At 38.0% G+C, this 26481-nt stretch overlaps 1 protein-coding gene across 1 annotated transcript in view; it reads left to right on the plus strand.

Annotated features, from left to right (window-relative positions):
• MAP3K5 (mitogen-activated protein kinase kinase kinase 5) overlaps nt 1–26481 on the plus strand; it is a 100349-nt gene that overhangs the window by 39293 nt on the left and 34575 nt on the right. The window contains exons 4-11 of the mRNA XM_032102068.1: nt 2805–2998; nt 3242–3410; nt 4343–4449; nt 6898–7068; nt 11041–11153; nt 16885–17044; nt 19108–19261; nt 21781–21888. Of these exons, the coding sequence (XP_031957959.1) occupies nt 2805–2998; nt 3242–3410; nt 4343–4449; nt 6898–7068; nt 11041–11153; nt 16885–17044; nt 19108–19261; nt 21781–21888 (1176 nt within the window). The remainder of the gene's footprint in view (nt 1–2804; nt 2999–3241; nt 3411–4342; nt 4450–6897; nt 7069–11040; nt 11154–16884; nt 17045–19107; nt 19262–21780; nt 21889–26481) is intronic.

Consider the following 26481-nt stretch of genomic DNA (forward strand, 5'->3'; position numbering starts at 1 on the left):
ACCTGCTGTACTCATTAGCTAGGGAAGTGAAATTGAGGTCAGAGTTTCTTAGCTTTATTGCATCTGTGCTCTTTCTACTTTTTTTTTTTAAAGTGCATTTCCTAAGGAAATGAAACTTAAGAGCTTGTACTGGTTTTTCATCATCCACATTTGCTCTGTATCTGCCTGTTTGTCTGTCTGATGAACTTCAGCTGAATTTGACAGGTTTCAGAGGTACAGAGCTCCCACAAAAGATAACTATCTAGGTTAAGTTAAGAACCAAAGTAATGCCCTGGCTGAGGGAAAGGCCACTGTGTTCTCACACTGCTTGCTACTGAATTTCAGGATGAAATTCTACCTTGAGACAATTCCCTGAGATCCCTGGGGGCCCTCTGAACAACTGTAAATTGATTTATTCTTTTCTCTTTTCTTTCTACAGTGTTTTCTCCTGTCTTTAACTTTTAAGTTCTTCCCTGTCCATTGCTTCCAAAGACTGTTGGGTCTGCATGTCTTCTATACCGGGCTCTATATTATAACCAGCTTTTCTTTTCCCCGCCTCAACTAACAGGAAGAATGCATATATTGCTGGCTCTCTTGTTTCTCTGAAATAGATACGTACTCCCTACAGACAGTGCACTCAGGATGGGTTTCTAAGAGCTCATGCTCAGTCATGGACTCGAGCACTTGTCATCTGCAGGAAGAGCAGTTTTCCTCCTGGTAGAATTAAAAATTTTGCAAGGGTGAACCTTGGGTTCTGTGAATTTCAAAAGATGGGAACATTCTTTTTCAGAGTTGATTTTTATTTAAGACCTGAGCATTGGAACATTGTGCCAGAGGTCTGAGAAGGTCTTCCTGCAAACAGTCTTGAATTTATTTTTAATGCACTGAATAAACATTAGGAAGTAAAATTCTTGCCTCCAGATATCTATAGCTACTTCACCCTTTTTTGTGACTCTTGACGTCCCAACCCTTTTCTCCTTTATCTAGAAAAGGAAAGTTGGAGAATAGTCTGCCTATGCGTAATAGTGGCTCTTAGGCCAGTCACTATATACCCATCTCTTGTAATTGCTGAAACCAGTTCCAGCAAATTCATAATTTTCCTTCTGCCTTTGACTGTGGGGCTCATTAGATTTTAGCAGGGTAAAAAGTTCATCCATTCACTGTTGAAAGCATGTGATTGCCTTACATGCTAGGATATTCTTGAATAGAAGTATCCATTCACTTTTGTGTTGCACAGACAACCAGTTGGGGTTCTGGCATCCCACTCCTTAGTTACTTGTTAAGAAAATTGTCATATGCTCCCCAGTTCTCAACTTTCCTTTGGAATTGCTGCAGTCACATAGAGAAAAATACTCCCTAGCTTTTCAGCAGCAGTAGTTTGCAGTGGTTGGGAAAAGAAGACAACTAACCCTTATGCAAGGCACTGTGTGCAATAATCTCCAAACAACTTCTGTGTTAGTTGAACTCAATTGACCTCATGTAAATGTCTACACCAATTATTTTTAGATTTTACAGAGTCCGTTGATACCCCTCAGAAGTTGCAGTGGGATTGCCTTTATATTGAGGTCTTACAATTTCATAGTGTGTTGGGTGTAATTAAAAAATAATTCCTGTACTCTTCATAGCCAGTCTCTGATTTGTACACGAACGTGTTTACTGACATATCTGTACACATACATTTTGCAGACTTGAGTACCTCAATCCTTCCACGCTTTAAAAATCTAATAACGCCTGTTAAAATGCATGTTTTAATCACATGGCTGGTATTGTGCATTCAAAAACTATTCAGTCACTGCCCTCTCAATGTGTGGAGCTCAGCAAAGCAGGGGCATCTCTAAAGTGATGCCTGCATTGTTGTATTGACTTCTGGGAGAGCAGAAGCAGCTGACCAGAAAGTAATTAACCTTGGAAGTATTTTAGGGGTACCAAAATGATGAGTCTCAAGAATTGCTACCTTAAGGCTTTTGTTATTGGGCTGCTGGGCACTTCAGTAATGAAGTCTGAGCTCTGAGAGTTGAATGGAGGAACTCCTCCCAATTTTGTTGATATTCTGTCTCATAGTTAAGACTCTTTAAACCACAAATATTCAGCAACTTTCTCTGTACATAAATCTGTGCTCACGCACATACCACAGTCAGCAGACATCTTGCCTCCCTCTTCCTCGGAAGACACCTAATTTTTCCTTTTTCTTTGCAAACTATCTGTCATACATTGATATATAAAAATCAATGCAGTTTAGCAATGCTAAAGTGTTCTGTAAGTGATTATTCTGAACTATGTATGATTTTAAGTCCCATTGACGAGTATTTTCTACATAGTAGAGAATTTCATTTGCTTTTGAATGCTTAACTGTTTGAGTCATTTTGCAGTTCATGTGAGGATTAGTTTTCTCTATGGTTTTCCTGTCGTGAGGCAACTAGATTGTGTTACTGTTTCCAATGTCTGTGAGCCTAACTGTACTGCTCTCTTTTGATCATCTGTCACCTTGAAAAGAGTGTACGTCAGCTTCTTTTGATTCCATCTGCCTTTTCAGGGTGACATGGGTGTGCCCTGAGAATTGTTTCACTTTTGAGGTCAGCTTGATACTTCTGAAAAGACTTATTTTACAGGAAGCAGATCAGAAATCTGAAAGCATACATTTCAAGTGTATATCATATGTGACGTGAAAACTGAATTTATGAGTCAAAACTTAATCTTGCTGAAGTAAGCAGCAGGTCTCCCTGTGACTTTACAGGTGGAAATCTGCAGGTAGTAGATGCAGTTGTCTCATACTTTGGCTTGTCAAGCCATAACTGCCCTAAATATTGCACCTTGTTTCCCTGCAGATGTGCACTGGGAACTACATATTTGTTCCTTATATGATAACTCCACATAACAAGGTGTACTGCTGTGATAGCAGCTTCGTGAAGGGACTAACAGAGCTGATGCCGCCTGGTTTTGAGTCTCTGCTTGGGCCTATATGCTTACCTCTAGTGGATCGATTTATTCAGCTCTTGAAGGTGGCCCAGGCCAGTTCGAGGTGAGTTGTCGTCTTGTACACTCATGTAAAATGCAAATATTCCAGCTGGCAAGATAAATTTCAGGCTCTTTTGCCTCTGTTCAGACAAACTGATAATTAATAGTTTAGCTTGACCAAATCTCTTTATTGATACTGCTTTATCAATACGTGTTCTGCATACACATTGTGGGAGAGCTGTGGGGCCAGAAAAACAAGTGCAAGGGACCTGTCCCCAGTTGCTGATGCAAAGTTGTTCCTCTCCAGCCAGTATTTCCGGGAATCCATTTTGAATGACATCAGGAAGGCCCGGACACTTTACACGGGCAAAGAGCTTGCAGCAGAGCTGGCAAGGATTCGACAGCGAGTAGATAACGTTGAAGTCTTGTCTGCTGACATTGTAATAAACTTGCTGCTGTCCTACAGAGACATTCAGGTAAGAGTTTTGCGCACTACTAAGAGTAGTAAATTAAATTACATTCTCACAGAAATTTTTAGTGTATTTTGCACAGATTTTTTTTAACAAACTGTGTGGACAAAGCACTGTAGTAAAAATGGTGTCTTCTCTGATGTTTTTATTTTGTTTTGTAGTTTCACTGTTTGCCTTTCTGTAGCAGAAAAGGGTTTTCTAACATTACCTAAAAAGTACATGACATATAATAACTCTTCTCCGTCTCAGCATTGCTGTGTGATGAACAGCCTGTAGTTAAAGGCTATGGTAGCATTCTATAATTGGTAGGCAAATGTGTTCTTTGTCACCAAAGCTTGTGACATTTCTTATGGAAACATAAATAGTTCATATGCATTTCAGCTTTTGGAATGATGATAGTAATGTTTTACTTTGTTAATTTCAACTGTCACTTCTTAAACATTATGAAGAGGTTTGAGTTTGATTTTTTATTTTTTGTTTTTTAAATATGTCAGTGAGTAAGCTACTTTAAAAACTGTGGTATTCAAGAGTCTTTTATTTTGTTTTCATGGCTCATGCCTACTTCAAAGTTTTGGGATGTCTTAATTCAGATGCAGTTAGTTTTGTAATGTCTGCACAATATGAACACTGATATGTGTTCAACTCCTGAAGCTAACTTTAATCATGAAACAGATGTATGAAAATTTCCACAGAACCTTGTTGAAGCAGCACAGGAGACCAAATTGTGCTTCCCTGCTAAATACTGTGCATATTCCCATTTCTGATTAGTGCTAGGCTATTTACAGTTTGAGACTGAGGAAACTAAAATCCATAAAACTTACAATGGACTGAAAATACTTCTTAGTACGAAATAATACCTGCTTAGGTTGAAGAGGAGTTTATATAGGCATACCACAGTACAGCCACTTAAAATTGTATTATTCCTTTCTTTTTGGAAGGATTATGATTCCATTGTGAAATTGGTGAAAACTTTAGAGAAACTGCCCACTTTTGACTTGGCTTCCCACCACCATGTGAGGTTGCATTATGCATTTGCGCTAAACAGGTAAGAATCTACCCTTCCTTCTTCTGTGGAACAGGAAATCAAAACTTCAAACTTCATAAGGCATGAGTAATCCTGTGTGAGGTTCCCTACTGGAATCTTTATGCACAGTCCCATGATTTTGACTGAAGCAGCTTTGGGGACTCTGAGCTTTGTGATAAATCTAAGCTTCTTTTTATCTCATACTATCAAATTTCATTCCTTTTCCTTTAGCATGTTTGATTTATCTTTCCATAGGTTTGCATTATTTTTTGTTTCAGTACCTAAATTAAAGTAAATAAATACCTAACTATTTTCCTTCTGAAAAATACACTTTTAACATTGCTGTGTGAGTGACAGTGCTGCATCATTTGTGCTAGCAAAGACATCATCTCATTTTAGTCTTAGTTCTGGTAATGTTAGGAGACAGAACCAGACCTTTCATCAAAAGTCCATCAGAAGATTTTATTGTATTACAGTGATAAACTAATTTCCACGTTCTCTGATAACATGGACAAAATGTGATACATGGAGCAACATACACTGCTTCCATGTATTAAATAAAAGCCAAGCCTAGATTTTCTTTCTAGGATACTGGCATTTAGGCAAGAGACTAAAAGGGGAGCTTTTTCAGAAGAAATTACAGATGTTCTCTGCTCCCTTGCTGTTATCACAATGAACATTTTGCTGTTGACTTTTAGAGGAGTACACCAGGTGTCAGCGGGTATTGAAATTCTCAAGTATAGAAAACGTCTACAGATGGTTCTGCTTCTCACAGATTTGAATTTTGTAGTTCAAGTTCACCGAGGAGTCTTGGAACTGCATATTATGTGAAAGTGATGTTAAAACATGTTGCAAGTAATTACTTGAAAAAATAAACCTGGTTTTGAAAGAAAATAAAAAGAAAACAAAAAATAAAAACAGCTGTCTGACTTTTTTTTTTTTTGTGTGTCTGAATAAAATGTCCAGGTCCTTTTTTGTGCCTTTATACCAGGTATATGAAGATATAAATATTCTGCCCTTTTTGTTTCCCGTTTGACATAAATATGTAAAGTTTTGCAGATTAAATAATCCAGCATGTATCTGCCACTTCTACAGAGCCTTCACAAGGGTCACTAGGTGTTGGAGTTTTAGCATGTTGTTTAGACCTCAAGGACATGGTTTTCTGAAACAAAGTCACCTTTGAAAACAGGACTAGTTCATTGAGGCACTAAAAACCTGGAAAACTGCAGCATCATCTTTTCAGGCATACCCTTATAATTCACTGTTTCTGTGACTCTAAGATGTTGCCTGTGAGAGTATCTGACAAAAGATTACACAGTAGCTCCAAAGGAGTCCAGATGAGATTTTCCTATTCCTCTCTTCTCCAGGCTGACCATTAAACTAGAAGCCATGACAGCCATGAAAACATTCATGCTTTGGTGTGCCAAGAAGGAATTACTTTGGCTAATTCTAACTTTCTCCTAACTGGGACTATAGAGGATATTTTGTGAGCTAAAGCAGGTGTGGAATACTCTGCACTTCTGAATCTTTGCTGTGAAAAAAATGTGTCTCTTGCTTCTAATCCAGGTCACTAGTACGGAAGGATGGAGCAGCTCAATTAGTCAGGATTAGTCTGACCTAAATCAAGAAAGTGTGAGGGCATTGATGATGGAAAAGTAAACAGAAATAAAAGTAGGGACCTCTGGCTCTGAAGACCAGCTAAGTGTAAATAATCCATGTTGCAAAACATTATTTTCCGTACTGGTTTTGTTCTCATTAAATTCATTAATCTGGATTAGTGATAGTCGATACAAGATTTGGAAGTGTTGAAAAGGGAGTAACTTGATTGTTCAGTACACAAGCACATTAAAATTCTAAACTTTTGATACTGAATGATGTATGTATCAAAACTATGACTCACCAGGAAATGTCGAATGCTTGCAATTATGTGGTCTATTTGTCTGAAGTACTTCTTTTAATATTGCCTTATTGGCTTTACTCCTAAACCATCCCTATCATGGGAGTTCAATCTAGTTTGTGCTTTTTGGACTTTTTGCTTCACAGTCAAAACGTATATAAAAAGTAAAATCACAAACATGAGATTGAATCTTCTTTAGAGCATGAATTACAATTAAAGATATACTAGATGTGAAATCAAGGTTTATATTTTTCCATTTTATAAGGAAGCATCACATGATCCTTCTAAGAATTTCCCTGGAGGCTTTGGTGCTATTTTCAGTGCTTTGCTCTAGCTGATGCTTCACGAGAGAGAGAAATTATGTTTGGGGGCTTTTATAAAGGTTTTCTGTGATATAAAGAAAAGACAAAAAAAAAAGAAGTAGGGGGTAAGTGTGTATACATAATATAGTCCATTTTGTCTATCAATAATTTTACATGGATGAAGTCATATGTCTGTATTAAAATATGGTCATGAAAAAGTATTTCTTCTTAACTTTATTGTTTTTTAATCAAAACTTTTATTTTCAACAGGCGAAATCTGCCTGGAGACAGACAGAAAGCTCTAGAAATTATGATTCCCCTTGTAGAACAGGAAGACCAAGTAGCTTCAGATATGTACTGTCTGGTTGGTCGAATTTACAAGGACATGTTTTTGGAATCTGGGTTCATAGATACAGAAAGCAGAGACAAAGGAACATTCTGGTGAGTACTGTTGTCCTGGTCTATGTTCTTTTGTTAGCTTTAGTAAAATATTCCTCAAACAAGAATATATTTAAACAGTTTTTCTTCCCAAATATTTGGCATCCTTAGGGGATAGACTGAATCTTCTAAACTTCCTTGCATATTTGTTGAGAATGAGAGATTTATGTTGTTCACACATCTCATTCTGCAAAGTTCTTGAAGTGCCTCAGAGATTTGAAATTTGGGTATCTCATCAGAGTGTATTTTACTCAGTTTTCCCAAATATGATGTCTCCTGTTTAGTGAAGTATTTTTAGGAATCTGGGCTGGAGAGTAACCAGTCATGAATTGATTTGCATGTCTGGAATCTGATAGATACTAGCTAGGTAGGCTTAGAGGTGCTGAGGTTTAACTCACAAGCAACATGACTGTTCCAAACTTATGCTGACAAAAGTTTTATCATCCCAGCCTCACTGTATAGTACGTGCATGTAGCAGTGGACTACAGTAGCATCAGTAGTCAAAGAAGCACGCAATGGACTAGTCAATAATAGATAAATTCTTATCCTCATTTTAGAGACAAGAATATTGGTTTTTAAAGCGCTTTTGACATGCGGTAAAACACTGTTATGTGGAAGAGGTTAAAAAATGAAGGCATGGGATGTCATCCTAGACTTCTGTCAGGATGAGCTGCTCCTCTGCATTCAGATGAGGATACAGACAATCTGCGTATATGTGTCCTGCATATCACATCTTAGCTCTGGTCTTGTGCTCATCAGCTGCCCGTTGAAGTAAATGCTTAAAATGGAAAGCTTTCTTCTTCCTTTTTCATTTATCACTTGTTTTCAGTAAACTTCAGCTTAGAACTGTCTCTTGTAAAAGATAAGATAAGATTGTTTACTGTTTATGGCCTCAGAATACAAATGCAGTTTATGACTTCTGGTCATGCTTAACAGTTTTGCAATTTTTACTGGACTTTTTAAAAGATGTTGAAATAACAGGAATGTGAAATATTATTGTCATCCCTCCTAGCATAATTTTGGTTTAAAGAAAAGTTTCATTTCCTGTAAGGCTCAAAGCCTATAAAAAACTTTTAGGGGTCTTTTGTACACACTCTATTTTGCTGATGTTATGAACAACATAAAAAGGAAAACTGTAGTTCTGTATACAAATTTTAGGCATTATTACAGGCTAAATGAAATACTAATTACTTTTGCTATTGTACATCTTGCTTTCTCCTTGTTCATAGTGCCTTAGGAACAGATAAACTTTGATGTTGTCAAACATAATTGACCTAAGAATGATTATACCTATAACAGTGGTGAGTTCATGTAGCCATTTTAATGCACTTTGAATAGATGCATCTTAGCAGTCATGATAATCATAGCTCTGATGATGGGAAGTGATTGCAGGCATTCCAGTTTAGGAAAGGACAGAGGCTGATAGCTCCTGCACAGGGTAGGATGCTGGTCAGCCAGCCCCTAAATAATCCCTGAAGTCTCTGGCAAGTGAGACCCAAGACAGAATGCTCTGTACACCTGCTGCCACAGAACAAGGTGATCTCTGTTGAGTCAAGCTGGAGTTTGGCCGGAAGCTGTACCGGATGGGCCAGTTGCTTTTGGTTTGTACTTTATACTGGATATTGATTTGAGTTTCTAGTGTTAGTCATGCAGCAGGCTTGACATGCTGAAAGGTTGACTCATAACTCAGTGAAAAGCTCTTAGAAAGGAGCAGGCCTACTCTAGTGCTACAGCAGGCCACAACAGGACAAGGTGTGTGCAGGAACAAAGCCTCCATGGAAGTGCTATGTTATGTTGAGATAAAGGTTATTATCTCAGTCTTAGAGAAATGAGGATGTAAGAGAAGTATGGTGAATTGAACAAGATAATGAGAATTTGGCAGCAGAACCAAAGCATTGGCTTTGCAACAACTAGTGATGTCAAGGTACTTTGGTCTATTCCAATTTAAAAAAAAAAATGAGCAACAATGTGCTTTTCTAACAATTAGAAAGCAGAATAAAAGATATCTTTCATATAAATACAAGAGAACAGATGGAAGAGTAATTATTAACTGTCACTTTCTTGTTTCACACTGACAGTGTGAATCAGACTTACCAAAGCTACCAAGTCTTTATTCATATCTTTTCACTGCTACCTCCCTAATTCAGTGTCTGCACTGCAACATTTTCTCAAATGTCAGCAACTGTAACATTTTTCCGAAAGTACAGTCTCTCCTGTATTGGAACAAAAACACTAATTTCCAAGGTTTTTTCTTCTTCTTCTGTCAATATTTGCTCTCTCCTTTTCTTATTGCATGAGAATTACAGCATGGAAGATCTCTAGGGCAAAAAAGGTAGTCCAGTTCCCATCATCACTATGTCTCCAAGCAGACAATGCTAGCTCGAGGGCTTCTCTTAGATGTATATACTTAGAATCAGTGAGAGTGTTGTCCTGTTTGGTTGGCAGATTTTTATGGGGGTTTTTATGGTGGTTTGTGTGTGTGTGTGTTGGTTGGGGTTTTTTAAGTGAGACAAAAGTATTTTGTATGTACTTTCTTCCTCACTTTGTTGTAACTCGCAGTATGAGAGGAAATTGCAGATGATGAAAGAAAAATATCTGGTACTCTCTGCTTCTCTTGCTTTTTTTTTTTAGAGGACTAAATACTTGTCTAATGATTAAGTTCTTTGGAGGTGGGCAACTGGAGTATAAAAAGTTTATATATGTATACTTTTGACATATATATATATGTATATACATATGTATACATATATGTATACAGGCTAAGAGAAGCCTGTCTTACAGTTTTAGAGAGCAGAGCTTATGTTAATGGATGCAAAGTCATGAATCATTAGAGCAGAAAAAAACAACAAACAAACAAATTTAAAGCCAGCCATCTTTTTGGCCTGGTGAGATCAAAATGCCGTAGCTTTGCTTGCATGTCAAAGTGTGGTCTAGAAGCCAAATCCTTAGGTTTTGCGTAGATTGTTTTTCTTTCCTTCCTTATATACTAATCTCACAACCTGTTTAATTATTTTTGTAGTGTATTCCATTTGTTTGTCTGTATTTTTCTCATCCTTTAGAAAGTTATTTTAAACTCCCTTGATTTTACTGTAGTGAGTTGTGTTGACTGAATCTCCTGTGCTCCTTAACTCATGTACAATAGTAGTCTTTACCTCCTACCTATGTAGGTGTTAATATGTGTGTATATACATGCAACCAAAGGTATTCTTATTCTGAAGGATAAGTTTAAAGCGTTGTAGATGTGCTGTTGCTGTTGTCACAACTACTTGCATTGCTAGCATGAGGATAGTGTGTGCTTTGTTTGAAGCACCTCCACTTCTTCTAAGACAAGATTGAGGCTAGGTGAATGCCTCTGACATTTCTCTTGATTGCTCAGTTCCTCTTGAGGAGAATGAAATACAGTATAGTTCTTCCTTGTGTGAGTAGATTTATAAGGACAGTGTCAATAAGACAGTAAAGAATAAAATTTGGAGTAGCTGAAATCACAGCTAAATGTGAGGTATATTCTTGTATCACTTGCTTCTGTGCTTATGCATTTTGATATCCCTGTGTGCTGTTGTAGCAGATCCACAATAGAATCTGAGGTTTCAAGTCAATGAAAATTCATATATGAAAGATTAAATTAATGAGCTTATTAATAAATATAACTGTGAAACAGGTCTTTTACAAACTGATAGTATTATTCTGTTTTATTTGATCTGAAGGAAAATATTGTAAGGTACTGTAACTTTACTGGGATGGATGACTAGGGTCTGTGCTTGTTGTGTGGGGGGAAAGGAAATGGGAGGAGGATGTATAAATAACAGACTCCTAAAAATAACCACAAAGAATGTGTGGAAAACAGTAAAATATTTTTGCTTCCATGGATTCTTGCTGTGTAAACAGCAGATAAGCTCTTAAAGTACCTAAAACTGTAATGATGCCCGAACTAGATTGCATTATTTAGAAAGTAAACTTGAATGTTTATTTTTCTAGGTTCAAGAAGGCATTTGAGTCAGAGCCAACGTTACCAGCAGGAATTAACTATGCAGTACTCCTCCTGGCAGCTGGACATTGCTTTGATACTTCTTTTGAGCTGCGAAAAGTTGGTAATTATAACTTGCAAATTCTTGGTGAAATCACGTTCACATAGCGAAAGTACACTACCACCCACTGTTACAGGGGAAAATCTGATGGTTGTATATGAAAGCTTTGATGTGAATATTTAAGTTGCTCTCTCACACCACTGCTGATCCCACCTGACTGCAGGTGAGTGCTGTCATGAAGACCTGGTTTCAGTGTCAAGGTCTTAAATGGTTACTGGAGTTCAGTAAAAACTAGGTTTCTTTGTAAAGGCATCATTTGTGTGAAACAGGAATGCCTGAAGTGGGAATCCAGTTCCAGCTAAGCACTCTTTAAAACAAACACACACAAACCACTGTAGGGAATATGGACAGGAAGTCCATCCTAAGACTGAGGAAAATGCACTTGACTTGAGCTTGGGTTGGGTTGAGAGAAGAATCTTTCTGTTCTGATGGATTCTTAAAAGTTTCTCAATGTTCATATGTTCATGTTCAATTCTATTCATAGAATCATAGGATAACAGTGGTGTGGGTTGGAGGGACCTTTTAAAGACCACGTAGTCCAAGCCCCTTCTGTGGGCAGAGACATCTTTCTCTAGATCAGGTTGCTCAGACTGACCCTGGACACTTCCAACAAAGGGGCATTCACTTCCCTGGGAAACCTGGTCATCCTATGCTGAAATTTGAATTCTTGTGCCAGAGTAGGAGGTAAAAATATATGTTCTACATATTACATAGCATTTACAAATACTCACTTAGCTGGCCTAAGTTTAAACCAGATAGTTTAATGGAGCTGGGCTATATTTTTTGTGTAGTTTAATTTGAATCCTTCAGTTTTAAAGAAACTTCTCAATTGTGTATAGGCTACAGCCAACTAGATTTGTACAAATTAATTTCACTAATGAAATCTGTGTGCTATTTTTTTGGTATCATCTTCTTATGAGTTCATCCAGTGCTGTTTTCCCTATTGTTTGTATCGAGAACATTACAGAAATTAGTGTTCATTATTACATAAGGTTACATCCCCAGCTGATGAATTATTTAGTGCAGAAGTATCCTGTTCCTTAGGTGGTTTGGTTTTTTGTTTGCCTGCCTTATGTTAACATTTAGTTAGTATCTGCTGGAAACCCTTGATATAGCAACCCTTCCTGTTAGCTACTGGTGTCCATCTTTCTTTTTTGTTACAGGGAATATTGTCAAAATACTTTTAGTTTCAGACTGACTCAGCTATGTTGAAACACGTTTTCAAATACATTTATGGTATAGACCTTGTGTGTGTCATTGGTCGTTTATTTCTTGTTGATAAGACTGTAGTCACTATTCATAGAGTCATGGAATGGAATACCGGGTTGGAAGGTACCTCAAGGATCATCTGCTACAAACTTTCGTTGCAAAGGCACAGTCTAGACAGGATGGCCCAGGACCCTGCCCAGCTGCACCTTATATGTGTCCAATATCAGCAATCCACTGCTTCCCTGGGAGATGATTCCAAGGGCTGATTCTTCAAATTTTGAAAAATTTTCATCTTATGCCCAATTGGAAAGTCTCCAGCAGTAACTTGCACCTATCACCCTTCGTTTTTTCCATGTGACTTCTTGTCAGAAGGGAGTCTCCATCTTCTTTGTAGCCACCCTTTACACACTGGATGGTGATAACGCTCCCCTAAGCCTGCTCCTCAAGGCTGAACAAACCCAGCTTTTCCTCATATGGCAGGCTTCCAGTCCTTTGTTCATCTTTGTGGACATTCTCTGGACCCTCTCCAGCCTGTCCACATCTTTTGTGTATAGTGAGAACCAAAACTGAACACATTATTCCAGGACTGCCCTGACAAGCACTGAATAGAGTGGGATAATGGCTTCTTTATCTCTCCTATTGATGCCCTTGTTGATACATCCCAACACCCCGCTGGGTTTCTTTGCTGAAGAAGCACACTGTTCACTCATATTCAGCTGCTTGTTTCTCAGGACCACCAGATCCCTTTCCACAGAGCTGCTCCCTAGTGGAGTAGATCCCAGCCTGTGCTGCACTCCTGGATTATGTTTTCCCAGGTGCAAGACCTTACAATTGTCTTTGTACAAAGTTTTTCAGATGGCTTGAGTTGTGCTGGATTGTGAGGATAATTTAGTATTTTCTTTGTCTAGGGTTAATGTTTTAAACAAAATCAGGCAAAATCGCAGAGGTTGTGTGGGAAAATGTTTTGATTTTTTTCTGTTCCTAAGTATCTCTTACATGTGTCTAATTCTTTTGATGTCATCTCTTGTTTAGAGCTCTGTGTACAAGACTGTTTTTCAGCAGGAGTTAGATTTGCCAGGCAGTGCTTTCTGTTTGGTGTCCACCCACAGCATTATCTGTAGTACACAGAAATTAGAGAAGTTCTGCTTTCTGGTGGGGGATTAGGAGAGAAGCAAGAACAAACTGGTCAAGTTCAGTTGAGGTTATATGGAAATTAGATTGCTAGGCTGGGAAAGGTGTAAGGAAGGATGTAGTCATTAACAGTTCTTCAGAGGGTGCATGAGATTGCAATTAGGAGATGCATATCTGATTACATTGGCAATATTGGAATAACTCCAGTAAAAGTAAGAATAAATCCAAGAGAAGTTTTACCAATCTGCATCAGATCAGAAAATTTGCCTTCTAAAAGTTCCTACCTGTACTTGTCAGATAATAGTTCACAACTAAATGAGCAAATGGAGCATTAATAAAAACCCTCCTTCTATTTTCTGGGTAGTATTGCTTTCTTAACCGTACAAAGGACTTTGAGACCAGAACAGAAATGCTGTCTTCTGCAGGCTGTGCAACTTTTGACACACAAAGGATCCCGTAATGTGAATTGTTCTGTCAATATTTGAGCAAGGAAAGCAGTTTATTTATAAAGCCTTCATAGTAATATCTAACTGGTAATATCTACTTAGTGTATCTCATTTTTGTCACAAGCTGTGGGTATATTCTTGGTGTTATAAAAACAATGGCTTTTCTGGCATTAATGGTTCCTCTATTTTGGCTCATTTGTTTTAAAGGCAAAATATTTTTGATAAAATATACTGGAATTCAGCTGCTGCTTTTTTTCCCTCCCCTTGTGAATGCCAAGTTTATCATGAAAGAAGAGAATGTCTTGACTTTGCCTGGATTTTCTTATACTCTCAAGAATCTTTTAAAGATGGTGAAATAAAAATAAACTTACAAAAGGGAAATTATACAAGGAGACCATAAATTCAGAATTAAATTCTTGAAGGTTCACTTTGCAAGTTTCCAAAACAATCCTTCCCCCACAAGTTCTTTAAATTGGAGTTACAGTCTTTTGAACCTATTGCTAATGTCATCACACAGCAACTGCATCTCAGGGATAAGTAACTTGCCTTTCAGGGATGAATAATTTTGTAGATGAGCTTTGCAGAGGATGGTCAGCAAACCACAGTGAGTTTTAGCACCAAGTACTTCACCTTTCTCAGAAGAACTTGATGAGAGGGTGATGTTGTCTTCTCTAAGGTAATAGGATCCACTTCACAGAATACTTGGGTAAAACTTCCATTTTATTCAAGTTACATAACAGTAATGATTCCTAAACTCGGTGTCCTCAGGTATCATAACTGCTACACATCCATCCATTGTCCCACTATCTTCCTGTAAGTCTCCCTTACTGAGCTGGGACTCAAAATGGTTGCTGTCACCAGTCCTACCCTCCTGACGAACACCTCTCCCTGCCATGCCAGTAATGCCAGTCCCTCTCCATGTGAGTTGTACTTTTCATCAAACCCACACCCTCAGTTTGTACCTCCCTTTAGCTCTGTTCCCACGTCTGGAGCACAGAAGGGCTGTGATGGGTGTCTTCCTGCAGGTGCAGTAAACCATGGCAGAGCATGTCTGCCTGTGAACCAGAGACTGGTGCTGCTGCTCGCTGTGACAAATAGCTTGTGATAGCTCGTCAGTGGCCACTGCAGCTGTGTGTGCCATCGCTCAGTGCTTAGCAAAGGCCCTGTGCACAGCTAAATTCCTCCCTTCCCCCTTCCTCTCAGCAGAGGCACATCCAACTGAAATGATCCACGTATCCTTGTGATACCAGTTCCCTACATCCCTTGTGATGAGGTCACATTAAAAACCAGTGGAAGTTAATAGGTATCTGTCTTTTCTTGTGTGTTGCTATCACATGCATGCAAATGCTTTAGACATTCTAGTAGAGCCCTGTGGCCTTTGAAGATATTGCTGAGGAGTGTTACTCTAAAGTCCTGGGGGAGATTAATTTTTTCCATTTACTGTGTTTTATGGATAGCATTCAGGTTTTGTTCTCTAGAAACCAGCTAAAGTTGAACACTTTCAGCACAAATTCCCCCTCTCTGTTCTCCACTGACGAGTGCAGGTATACACCTTCAAGCAGTCTCTTTGACCGTGAATGTGTGTAGCACCCTGTCTTAAAGCCTTGCAGAGATGGTCACCATGGCACCTTGTGGAGTTGCTGGAGGTGATGTACACTGCGACATTTCTCAGGCAGATCAGAGATACTTTGTAACATCTATGGCATTGTTTTTCTCTTCAGGAATAACAAAAACTTATTTCCCAAGAAGCAAGCAAATAATGTTGTTTATGATTAAAGTACTATTTTGTTCTGTGTATTACTCAAGCATGGCAATTTCTTGTTAGCAAGAAAGCACAAAGTGCGAAATACAGATGTGAAATAAACTATAGGCCACTTGGATACAATTTCACATTTTAAAAGCTTTTATTACCTGACGTTGATGTCATAAAAATGTGAGCAATGTGATAAAACAAGATAAACTTTGTAGGCTGAAGTGTAGCTTATGTAACGATACCTATTTTGATAATATTTATTGCTGCTCCCACCATGAAGTTTAGTCTGCTAGCTACTCAAGGAAGGTTAAGGAAAAAAACAAGATCAACTGTTGCATTGAAATTTCTTCTGAATACTCAGCCCAAATATCAAGGACAATGGAAGATGATGTGGGAGGGAAACTGTCATAGTGGAGTAGTGTGGGAAAAGTGAATTAAAGACTACAATAGTGAAGAGGCTTGTTGTGTAAGCTGCAAATTGTTTTTTATGCAGGGGATGGTGCAGCATATCTCATGTTAGCTATATGTAGCAGCTCATATGAACTAAAACTCATCCTGAAGGCCACAGGGGAGCCTGTAGTTCTCAGCAAACTTAGCAAGTCAAAATAAAACCTGAGGCTCTCCGTAGTCTTGAGTTGCTGAGGGACTTGTGAATATTAATAGATGTCTTTCATTGGGGTAGGACTTGCGGCAGTTAAAAGAACATCACTGCTGGAAGAAGCCCAGTGGATCATCTGTTCCTTCTGCATGGGACCTTGTCTATAAAGGTAAGTTTGGGGCTTGGGGCTTGTAAGTCAAAAAAACAAAGCAGAAAAAAACATAATAGGTGCCTTATTCAGCATCTGTTAAGTTTTTGCAGCTATGTTGTGTAGCCTAAGGCCCCAATTTACCTTTACAGATGAGGTCCATGCAAGAACATAGGTAATCTGACTGTGGCCTTGTCCTGACAGTGATGTCTTAAAGTTCCTTTCTTGAGAAGCCTATAGGAAGAGGGGGTGGGGAAAAAAAGTATTCTACCACTTAGGGTGTTTGGAAGGCATATAACATTAACTGGTAAGTATGATTTCCATCTTATTTTATCAAAATGGAGAGGGTATAGTAATGCAAGCAATTAATAGATTTTGAATAAGGGAAATGGTTATTTTAAAATTGCATTAATACAAATTCTTGTCACTTGTTATTCTCTTTGCTACAGGAGTAAAGATCAGCAGTCTGCTTGGTAAAAAGGGGAGCTTGGAGAAACTGCAAAGCTATTGGGAAGTGGGATCTTTCTTGGGGGCCAGTATGTTGGCTAATGATCATATAAGAGTGATCCAGGCTTCAGAAAAGCTGTTTAAACTAAAGGCACCAGCATGGTAAGGTGATAAACAAGGCCGTGTACATTGCTATGTTTTAAAACAATGGACTCCTTCAGCTTTCACATTAGGCACTGTATTCAGCTGTCAGGAGATGTGTTTTGTGCTTTTTAACAGATTTTGCTGTGTGTGCATTGTACTGCACTTTTATCCAGAGAAGGGACTCTCTTCCCCTTTTGCCCTTATTCAAGGGTAGATCTGATATGGGTCTTTAATTTGATGTGTGAGAAGGGCAGATTCACCATTGACTTCAGGCCCTTCTGAGGGCAAAGGGGAAAGGAGGAGTTGCTTGCAGCTACATTGCTGAAGAGAAGTGGTAGTCAATTGTGAGTTTAGTCATAATAGCCTGAAGGTTTTGGGGAATGAAGACAGCGTAGCTGGAGAGGCCTGGCTGTACTTTTAAATACTGTTAAGGATATGGCACATACCAGTTGTTTTAGGAACTGCATACAAATGAGCTGTATGGTGCAAGCTGCATCTTGTAGCGATTGAGAAGACTGCAAATCAAAGTCCAATTAACAGTAAGGTTATAAATCCAGGGTTAAAGGCAAACCTGTAGATTCAACATCTGTTATGCAAAGGCCAAGAAATGTGTGCTCTGACAGCAGGTTCCTGACACCTGCTTTGGATATAGGCAGCACTTAAGGACTGGTCACCAAATCATTAAGGGCTGGGATCATCTTAGCTGGGGAGAACCAAGACTCCTTTCTGACTAAAAAAGTTGCCACTCTGCTAATTATAAGAGTGAACATCACAGCATATGTATTCTTATCTTTTTATAAAGGATAGAGTGTGTCTCCAGAAGGTGATCAGACAGATGCTATAATACGGAAATGCTCAACTTCTGTGTTGACATAACATAGAAACTGTCAAAATTAAAAACTCTAATTTTCTGACAAAATGGATTTCATAAATGCTATTTACAGTGTATTTATTTGCAAGGTTTTCCATTTTTACTATGTGTATATTTTACTAAGAAGCTGGATAGCACTCTCTGGAAGTCTCCTGGTAGAATTTTCTGGAGTTTATGAATGCCTGGTTGTCAGGATTTTATGTACCCCAGTGCCTTTGGGGTTTAAGCCTGTGGATTAAACTCTGAAAATACAGCTCACTCATTTGTGCTTCATGAAAAATTTCTCCTGTGAGCAATTCCTTCCCAGTCTGTTGCCTGCTTTATAGCAGGGCCCACTCGGTACAAATAGGAATAGACACAGTACCTTAGGCCAGCTATCCTGATGGTCTAAGAAGGATGATTAGAAATTGCACAGCTATGGAAATATTCACTAAAGACCCTCTGAGGGTGAAACAAACATTTCCATTAATAGCCTAATTGTGATGAAGTGATAGCAATGATAAATCTTCTTTTAGCATGTATAGCTCACTGCTGTAGTATTCATAAAAATTGCGTGAGCTTATGTTTACAACCTTTTTTTTCAAAAATGCGAAGAGAAAGCAATGTTATCAACAAGCCCCATAAATCAGCCCCAGAAAGTAGAACAACAGAGAGAGTGGTGAACTGCATTGAGAGAAAACATTCAGCACTGCTGTTGTCCTTCCCTAGCAATGCTGAAAGACTGCTTAGCATAGCTGTTGTCATCTTTGTAGGATAATCAGTTCAAGAAGCATCATGTTTTAGAAATCTGTGTTAAATAATTGCCTATGCAGACACAATATAGGAGATAGAACAGTGTAGAAAGTTAAACTAGTGGACTTTTCACCTGAGTTTTTATTTTAAGTAGGTCACTACTGAAACAAGTTGGAAATAGGCTCAGTTTGGTCCTTAGGTAGAGGATTTAGTTATTTTGTAATGTTTTCGTGGTTTAGGATGATATGGTATCAGGAATATGTGCAGGAAGGAATGTTCCAGGACTCTTTTATATTTCAGTTGCCTCATTTAGCAGCTGTTTCTAATTGGGAATTGTTATTATGAAAAGCAATCCTAGAGAAGCAAAATATTACTTGGTGTTGCAATGGTGAATAGTTCAGTTGTGATTAACAGCAGAGACATTACTGCTTACAAGCTGTATTGAGTTTTCTGTCTGTGTATGCTTGGATGGTCACAGGTACCTGAAGTCTATTGTAGAGACTATTTTGATATATCAGCATTTTAAGAAACTGACTCCAGAACACCATACGGCCAAACAGGAACTTGTGGATTTCTGGATGGACTTCCTTGTTGAAGCCACAAAGACAGATGTGACTGTAGTTCGATTTCCAGTAAGTAGCTGGTTTTTTGGGTCTTGGGGACACTTTTTGGTAGTTTTTTCGGGGTCTGGGGTTTTTTTTAAACAAATCGTGATGCAAAGGAAATGAGCACAAAAACACTGTATCTGTTTAGGTGGCCAGACAATAAACTGCTCGTCCAGAAGAAATGTATTTGGCCTGCATTTTAGATTGATTTTAATTGAATTCATATGGGTGCAACAGGATTGCACAGTGTACTCCATAAAAAAGTAAGGAGGAAAAAGTCAAGATAGAATTTTGCTATTTATTGTTTGCTACCATACTTCTAAAGCAAACATTTACAGTGTATTCCACGTGGTAATATATTAACTATACTATGCTTTGAAGGAAAGATATTTAATTAATTTCAGTCTTTTTCTAGCTCAGCAGCCTTTGTGTACTCTATTGCCAATTAAGACTGTGCCCTGTTAGAGATTAAAAATCAGCCCAAACAGTCCGAAATGTATTGTTCCAGCTACTAGAAAATGCATTTCAACAACATTGCACTATAAGTGTGTATATATATGTTTATTTCTGATTTCTTCCACAAAAGTTTTGCTGAGAATTTTTATTAGATGCCCCAGTGCTGTACCATGTCCTGAAAGTATAATGTAAGAAGGTCTATGTTTGCTGCACTTATCAGCTATATATGTCCAGGAAATAATGTCTTGGGTATTCCTTTTAGCAAACCATCAGCAAAAACAGCTTTTTGTTTTAAATAGCACTTGGCTGTTGCCTCCCAGATAGTTAAAGTGCATACAGGTTGTTTTGTACAGTTCTTTTACCTTCCATGTGTAGATGTGATAATAAACCATAAGTAAGACTTCAATGTTGAACAGCAAGAGCTTGAGGCAATGAGAGACTGTCTAAGGAGTCTGGTTTTCCTTTTCTGAGGAGAACAGGTAGAAAGTTTTGCAGGGGAACAAAAGATATTTTGAGTCTTCTGGAGTTTGTACAAGACAAGGCCATAATCCTTTTGGATTTTAGATGATGAAATAGTTCAATTAGATACTTAAAGCAGACTCTGACTTATAAAACTGTCCAAGTAAAATGGTTTGAATTTTTATTAATATTAAGAGGCAAAACAAAGCTGATCACTGCATTAGTGTGAGCCAAAAGATAAACCCAGTGTCCACCCGGTTTGATGGTGTTGTACAGGAAGTTGGTTGGAGCATGGTGCTGATAAGGCCAAGGTCATGGCTTTGATCCCTGTATGAACCCAGTGATCCTTCTGGGTCCCTTCCAACTCAGACTATTCTGTGATTTTTTGACTACACTGGTGTTGCAGACAGACATGTGATTTCTCATAATACAAAAATTCTCTTTGTGCCTGTTCAGAATGAAAATCACACAGTTCAACAAGTCAACAAAATGAAAATTAGCAACTTTCTTTTCCCCCCCTTCTCCCAGATTGCAATTAATTTATTCTAAAAGAAGCTTTTTTCATATTTCCTTATTGTGAATGGTTCTGAGAGCTTGAACTTAAGAGCTCCACTGTCCCTGGGTACTAGCTTAGCTGTTAGTTACTCACTTATCTGGTAGCATCAGTGTCATCATCCTCTCTTTGGCCTTTAGAGGAAGAAAGGACAGTGCATGGATAACTTGTTGTAGGATAAAGACCGCAGTTTGTGAGATGCTTAAACCAGATTTTACAAATTGTAAGTGTCTGGAGATGCCAAGCAACACATTTTAATTCACACTGGTTATCATTTACAGAGTAAATGTGTAGGTACTTTTCGGAATTTAGCCCTGCACTGCTTCCAGTATATCTGTGTGCTTACCAACTCTGAAGGAGGAGATATGGCTTAGATTTCACTCTAAGCCATGGCTCTCTCCAAGACTTTCTACTTGGGTGTTTATACACATTTTAAAATAGGTGTAGACCAACTTGCTCTAGTCAATCATTATTGCATCCCATCTCTTTTAAATTATACTTCTAGTTTTTATTTCACTTATTCCATTACACTTTCTATACTTTTTAGCTGTCAGCCTCTTGAAGTGGTTCTTGTTGCTTTTGAGAAAATCATTTGATCTACTTTTGGTTTGGCTACAGGTCACGGTGGTCTAAATCAAAAGCAGTTCAGTTTAGGTTAATCTGTTTCTCTGATTTGCCTAAATATGCTTCTACCAAAAGATGATAAAGTTGTACCGTGGATCTTCTCCACATGGGAGATAGACATTCTAGGGTAGCATTGTAGGAGACTGAATTGTGACAGAAAGATTTCAAAACCTGGCATTTTTCAAAAACATAATTTGAAAAATTGATACATGCTACCCATTGACACTTAACAGCCTTATATAAAAAAATTAAAGTTGGCTTTTTTTTTAAATCTTAAATTACTGTCAGCCACACTAAACTAGCTCAGTACCTAAAATTTTGCTTTTCATTGTTTCATTATTTCTCCTGTTTTTCCTGCTATGGTGTGACTAGAAAAATAGTTTTAACAGATTTCAATACCTTTTGAAGTTCTACTGGTTTTGCACTAACTATTAAAAATTATTTTCTCTACAAGGTTTTAATATTAGAACCAACAAAAATCTATCAGCCCTCATATCTCTCCATCAACAGTGAAGCTGAGGAGAAGACGGTATCCATCTGGCACGTGCTGCCTGATGACAAGGTATGTCTGTAGTTTCAACTTTTTTCATGATTTAAAAGTATGCATGGTACATAAGGCATGTAACATGTGACCAGTTGCATCTAATTATGATTCTGGAAAGTAGAAAAGTGTTTTAGTAACACACAGGAAGATGCTGAGATGTATTGCCGTGCTTAAGATTGTCCCAGTTTTCAATGGATCTTTTGTTTCCCCTCATTTTTCAAAGTAACTTGCATCTTCCTTCAGGTTGTTTTAAGCTTTTGTATAATATACAACATGTCTTTTGCTTAAGATTTCATAAGTAATTTACAATTTACTGTCATCATACCAATAATGCAGCAGAAAATTGCTTATTCTTCCAGAACTATCATCTTCCCGTACTTACAGTTTTATGTGTCAGCTGTGATAAATACTCCTTTAATATGAAAGTAATAGAGACTGACATGTTAAAATGGGAGCAGAATCAATCAAATGCCAAAGAAGCACTTGGCAGAAGGATAGATAGATGCTCTAGAAACTGAAAATTCTGGGATGTCCATATGTCAAGGTGTGAGATAGCCAGACATATTTGGAAAGGAGCTTAGAAAATCCGGAGATGGAAGTGGAGAAGAAAACCTGGAATGGTTATTACAGTCTGGGATGCTTAGGAAGCAAAATGTTGGTAGGAGGGAAGACAAGGAGCATGTCATAGAACCTTGGAGAAGGATGTCAGCACAGGAACATGAAGGAGTATATGAAGAGTGAGCGGAGACTGAGTCAGCTGGAGGCAAAACACTGGGGGTGCTGTGATTTGTAAGAGCTGTTCATTCTTCCATGGCACCATTTTGTTTGGCTGCAGGATAGGGCAATGAAGACCTGTTTTTCATAGAATCTGTAATCATAGAATCATTTAGGTTGGAAAAGACTTTTAAGAACACCAAGCCCAACCAATAACCTAACACTGGCAAGTCCAATCTTCAGCTTTCCTGCCAGTTGTCTAAAAGGAGAAACATTTTTGAACGCAAAATACAGTGAGGCTGTACTGCTTAGAATTTTTGTTGTGAGTTCATGAGAAAACGTAAATGGCAGCTGAAACAGCATATTTAGAGAGCAAACTGAAATGTTTGCCTAGACCAATACATTTCTATTTATTTGTGGTTTAGTCTGACTGGTGTTTTTTGAAGTTGGCTCAGGCTCTGAGAATAATTTAAAAAATAAATTTATGTAATTCTTAGGCAAAATAAAAATTTACCATACAGTAAATAATTATTTGCCAGAACTACAGACTTAATCTTGCTATTCTAAAATACCTGTTCTGAAAGTATTCCTGTATTCAGAATATATATTCTATTTAGAGATTACTTGCACATGCATTTTTTTTCTTTTGTGGACTTTTTTGTGTGTATATTTAGTTCACCTCCAAACAATACTTTGCCTTCTGTTAAGTGGCTTAACTGAAGTGTAAGAAGGAACGACGGACTAGAAGGAATTTTCTGAACTGTTGAGTCCTCTTCACCTCTGTTGCAGACAGTCTTCCCATAAAATGTTTCACATAAAGTGATTGAGCTCTTTCTGAGTATCAGTATAGGTTTCACGGTTGACCAGTCATGCTGAAAAGTGGTTTGAGAATTCCACTGCAACTCTAGAAGAGCCAAGAGTGGAATATTGCTGGTGAAGTAAAAAAGAGTTACTTTAAATCTTCTAGTTTTCAGTCTGAATTTGTTGACATTTTATACACATTTGTTCTTTTGCTAACAGTGTTTATATTAAGTGGTTCCTTTTTCTCTCTGATATTTACCTGACAGTATTTTTAAGGAGAATCCTAATATCTCTTAGTGTAGGGTTTTTGTGTAGGATTCTTTTTAAGCAAAACAAGTAGGCTTGGTGTAGTGGCCACACATAGCACCTCATTGCCATGACTTCCCATGTTGCAGTTTGAGTTAACCTTACTTGAGCATGTGCACTCATATTCCAAAAAGTGTATTCCATGGTGCATTCATTTATCATTTAGCTACTGGGATTTTTTTTTTGATACATTCAGCAATGGCATTTTTCATAGCTGTGTCATTTGACGGCCCAGTTACCCTCTGGTTGGGAGAAGGATTTGGATGTATTAGTCTACACCTGTTTGGTGTTTAGAAGATAGGTGTTTCTTTATAGCACGTTATACATTTCTTTCCATTTTCCCCTTCTCCTTCCTCATGTGAGGTGTGTGTGTTTGTATTTTCTGCAGAATAGTGTTTCCGTGTTTCTGTCCTAGTGTTAATCATTGGCATTAGACATTAAGTGCACTCCCTAGTACTTTTGCTCTGGCCAGAATCCTTACTGTGGTGAGCTTATTGAGTAGCCAGAAATCTGATTGATGCTCTGTGCCCTGTGAGCCACCATACCCTTTGAAAGAATGCAATGGGCAATTTGGTAGTTGCCCCTTCAGCTGTACAATTATAGTCTGTTGCAATTTGTCAAAGTCGTTAGAATCCATCGGAAATTTTACAGGGAGAAAAGGGACTAGAAAAATTTGGAGACTCCACCTTCTTTTTCTGCTGAATATAACCAGTATAATATTTGTCTTTGCTAAGAGATTTTGTGAAGGATAAGGATATATTATCTGTCAGTCTACTGCCCAGGGGAGACTCATACTTCGATCCTTAGTAGCCTGAAAACAAGCATTTTAGGGGCTGATTAACAAGAAAAAACACCTATCTCTACTGCAAGGGCATGTTAGCTGGGTTTGGAAACTTCTTCATCTATCCAAGTTCAGTCTACCAACCTTAGGTCTGTCAGAGCTTTAGCAATTCATGCTTCAGATTTCAGTTCATTTTGGCACATAAATTAATGGTTCTACTTGTTTTCCAGAGTTCAGTCAGTGCTCCAAGAGTAAGATCTGTGAGTTACAAAGTGTATGAACTTCCTTTCACGCACAAAGAAGCTGAATTTCCATTTCAAATCCAAACTGAAACTCAGTGGAGCCTGCAGCTGGCACTTTTGTGCTAAATAGACAAATGACAGTCATAGGATAAATAATGTAGCCTCTTTCTTTTCTATTGCTTTTTAGCAATATATTTTAACATTTATGTTTTTAATAATACTGAGTTTAAGATAAACAAGTGCCTAGAAAAATCAGACAGCATTTTATTTTGTAGAATGCACATTACCTTTGCCTTGCAGTTCCCTAATTTTAGCAACCCTTCCCGCATGGGGTTAGAGGAATGCAGCAGTGCTCTTTGTAAGTTTGAAACAGAACAGCCTGTCTCTGTTTTGCTTTGGCTTCTGAATCCATTTTGAGTTTTGTTTTGGGTAGTTGATGATTTTTTTGCCTAACCAAAGAACAGATGCTGAATTTGGATAGCATGCCTGATCTATTTACTCCAATGTATTCAAAACTTGGCAAGATCATGAAGGGATGTAACTTTTATGTTACTTCATTGCTTGAGAACTTCGTGTGGTAATTAAGATTTAAGAGATTAGTTGCATGTAGGTGACAGGTAAAAAATGAATACTAATGTTTCTTGTTATGTTTCGTGAGCATTTCTGTGTCTCAGAACGTGTATTTTAACTTATTTAGATTTTAGTTTATTCCCAATAGTGGGAATTGGACAAGCACCAATAGCTTAGCTCTGAAGAGAGTTTCTAAGCATGGAAAATTGGAAACTAGTAGATTTTGTATATGAAGGGAATTGTAAAAGACTAGGCAGAAACCCGTCCTCATTAGCATAGGGATTGAGTTGATCTTCCTTCATGCAAGAGAACCAGGCAACTCAAATAACAGTTTCACAAAGACGCCATAACTAGCATCAGTTAGTACTTCCATTTCAAGATGCAATTTCATCTTTTCCTAATATCAAGCTGCTCTCCTGTTCCTTACTCTGTGAGAGAACCCCTTACCCCATTTAACATTGAAGAGATATTGAAGTTACCACTTTGTACTTTATAATAGTTGTGAAACCTGTGCATCAAGAAAGATGTTTGCTTGTATTTTTGGTCCATTGTGTTAGGCATTTCATATTAGCATCACAACCTTTAATGTGATTTGAGCAGGAAGGAAAGAATTACAGGGGTGGAAAAAGTTGATGTAGGTCCTTATAGAAAGCTGTTATATCTGGGAGAGCAATTTCCACTGTCATCTCCTGCGCATTGTGCAACTATTTCAGTGGTGTATCTGTTCTGACTTCTGTATATTTCACTGTTTTGTAAGCTACACATTCTCGAGTCTTCTTTTGGAATGCATTTGATTATGTGTCTGTTTGACACTATGCCCTTGCTCAGATCACTAAAATGCCAAATGAAATTCAGCTGCAGAAAGCAAAGGTTCTTCAAATATGTGGCTCATTGTGATGGGATCCCAGTGTTGCCAGGGCTGTGACGTGGTGTAGTTCCACCTTTTCCTGAAAGGAGAATGTTTTCTTTAGCAGATACAAAAGGCTTCTGTTTGCTGCAGTAAAGTGTTATTAGAACATAAACATAGAGCAATATAACTCTACAGAGTTCTCTCTCTCTACAGAGAACTCAGTTCTGCTGAATGTGACAGCTGTAAATTTAAAAGATCTAAAATAAGTGAGGCCTGGCCCTTTGTGTTTTCATAGGGTGGCTTCTTTCTTCCAGACATGTTTTTACTCCAGCAGCTCTTAGCAGTTT

Source organism: Corvus moneduloides, chromosome 3, assembly GCF_009650955.1.
Source record: "Corvus moneduloides isolate bCorMon1 chromosome 3, bCorMon1.pri, whole genome shotgun sequence".
In the NCBI taxonomy this organism is placed as follows: Eukaryota; Metazoa; Chordata; class Aves; order Passeriformes; family Corvidae; genus Corvus; species Corvus moneduloides.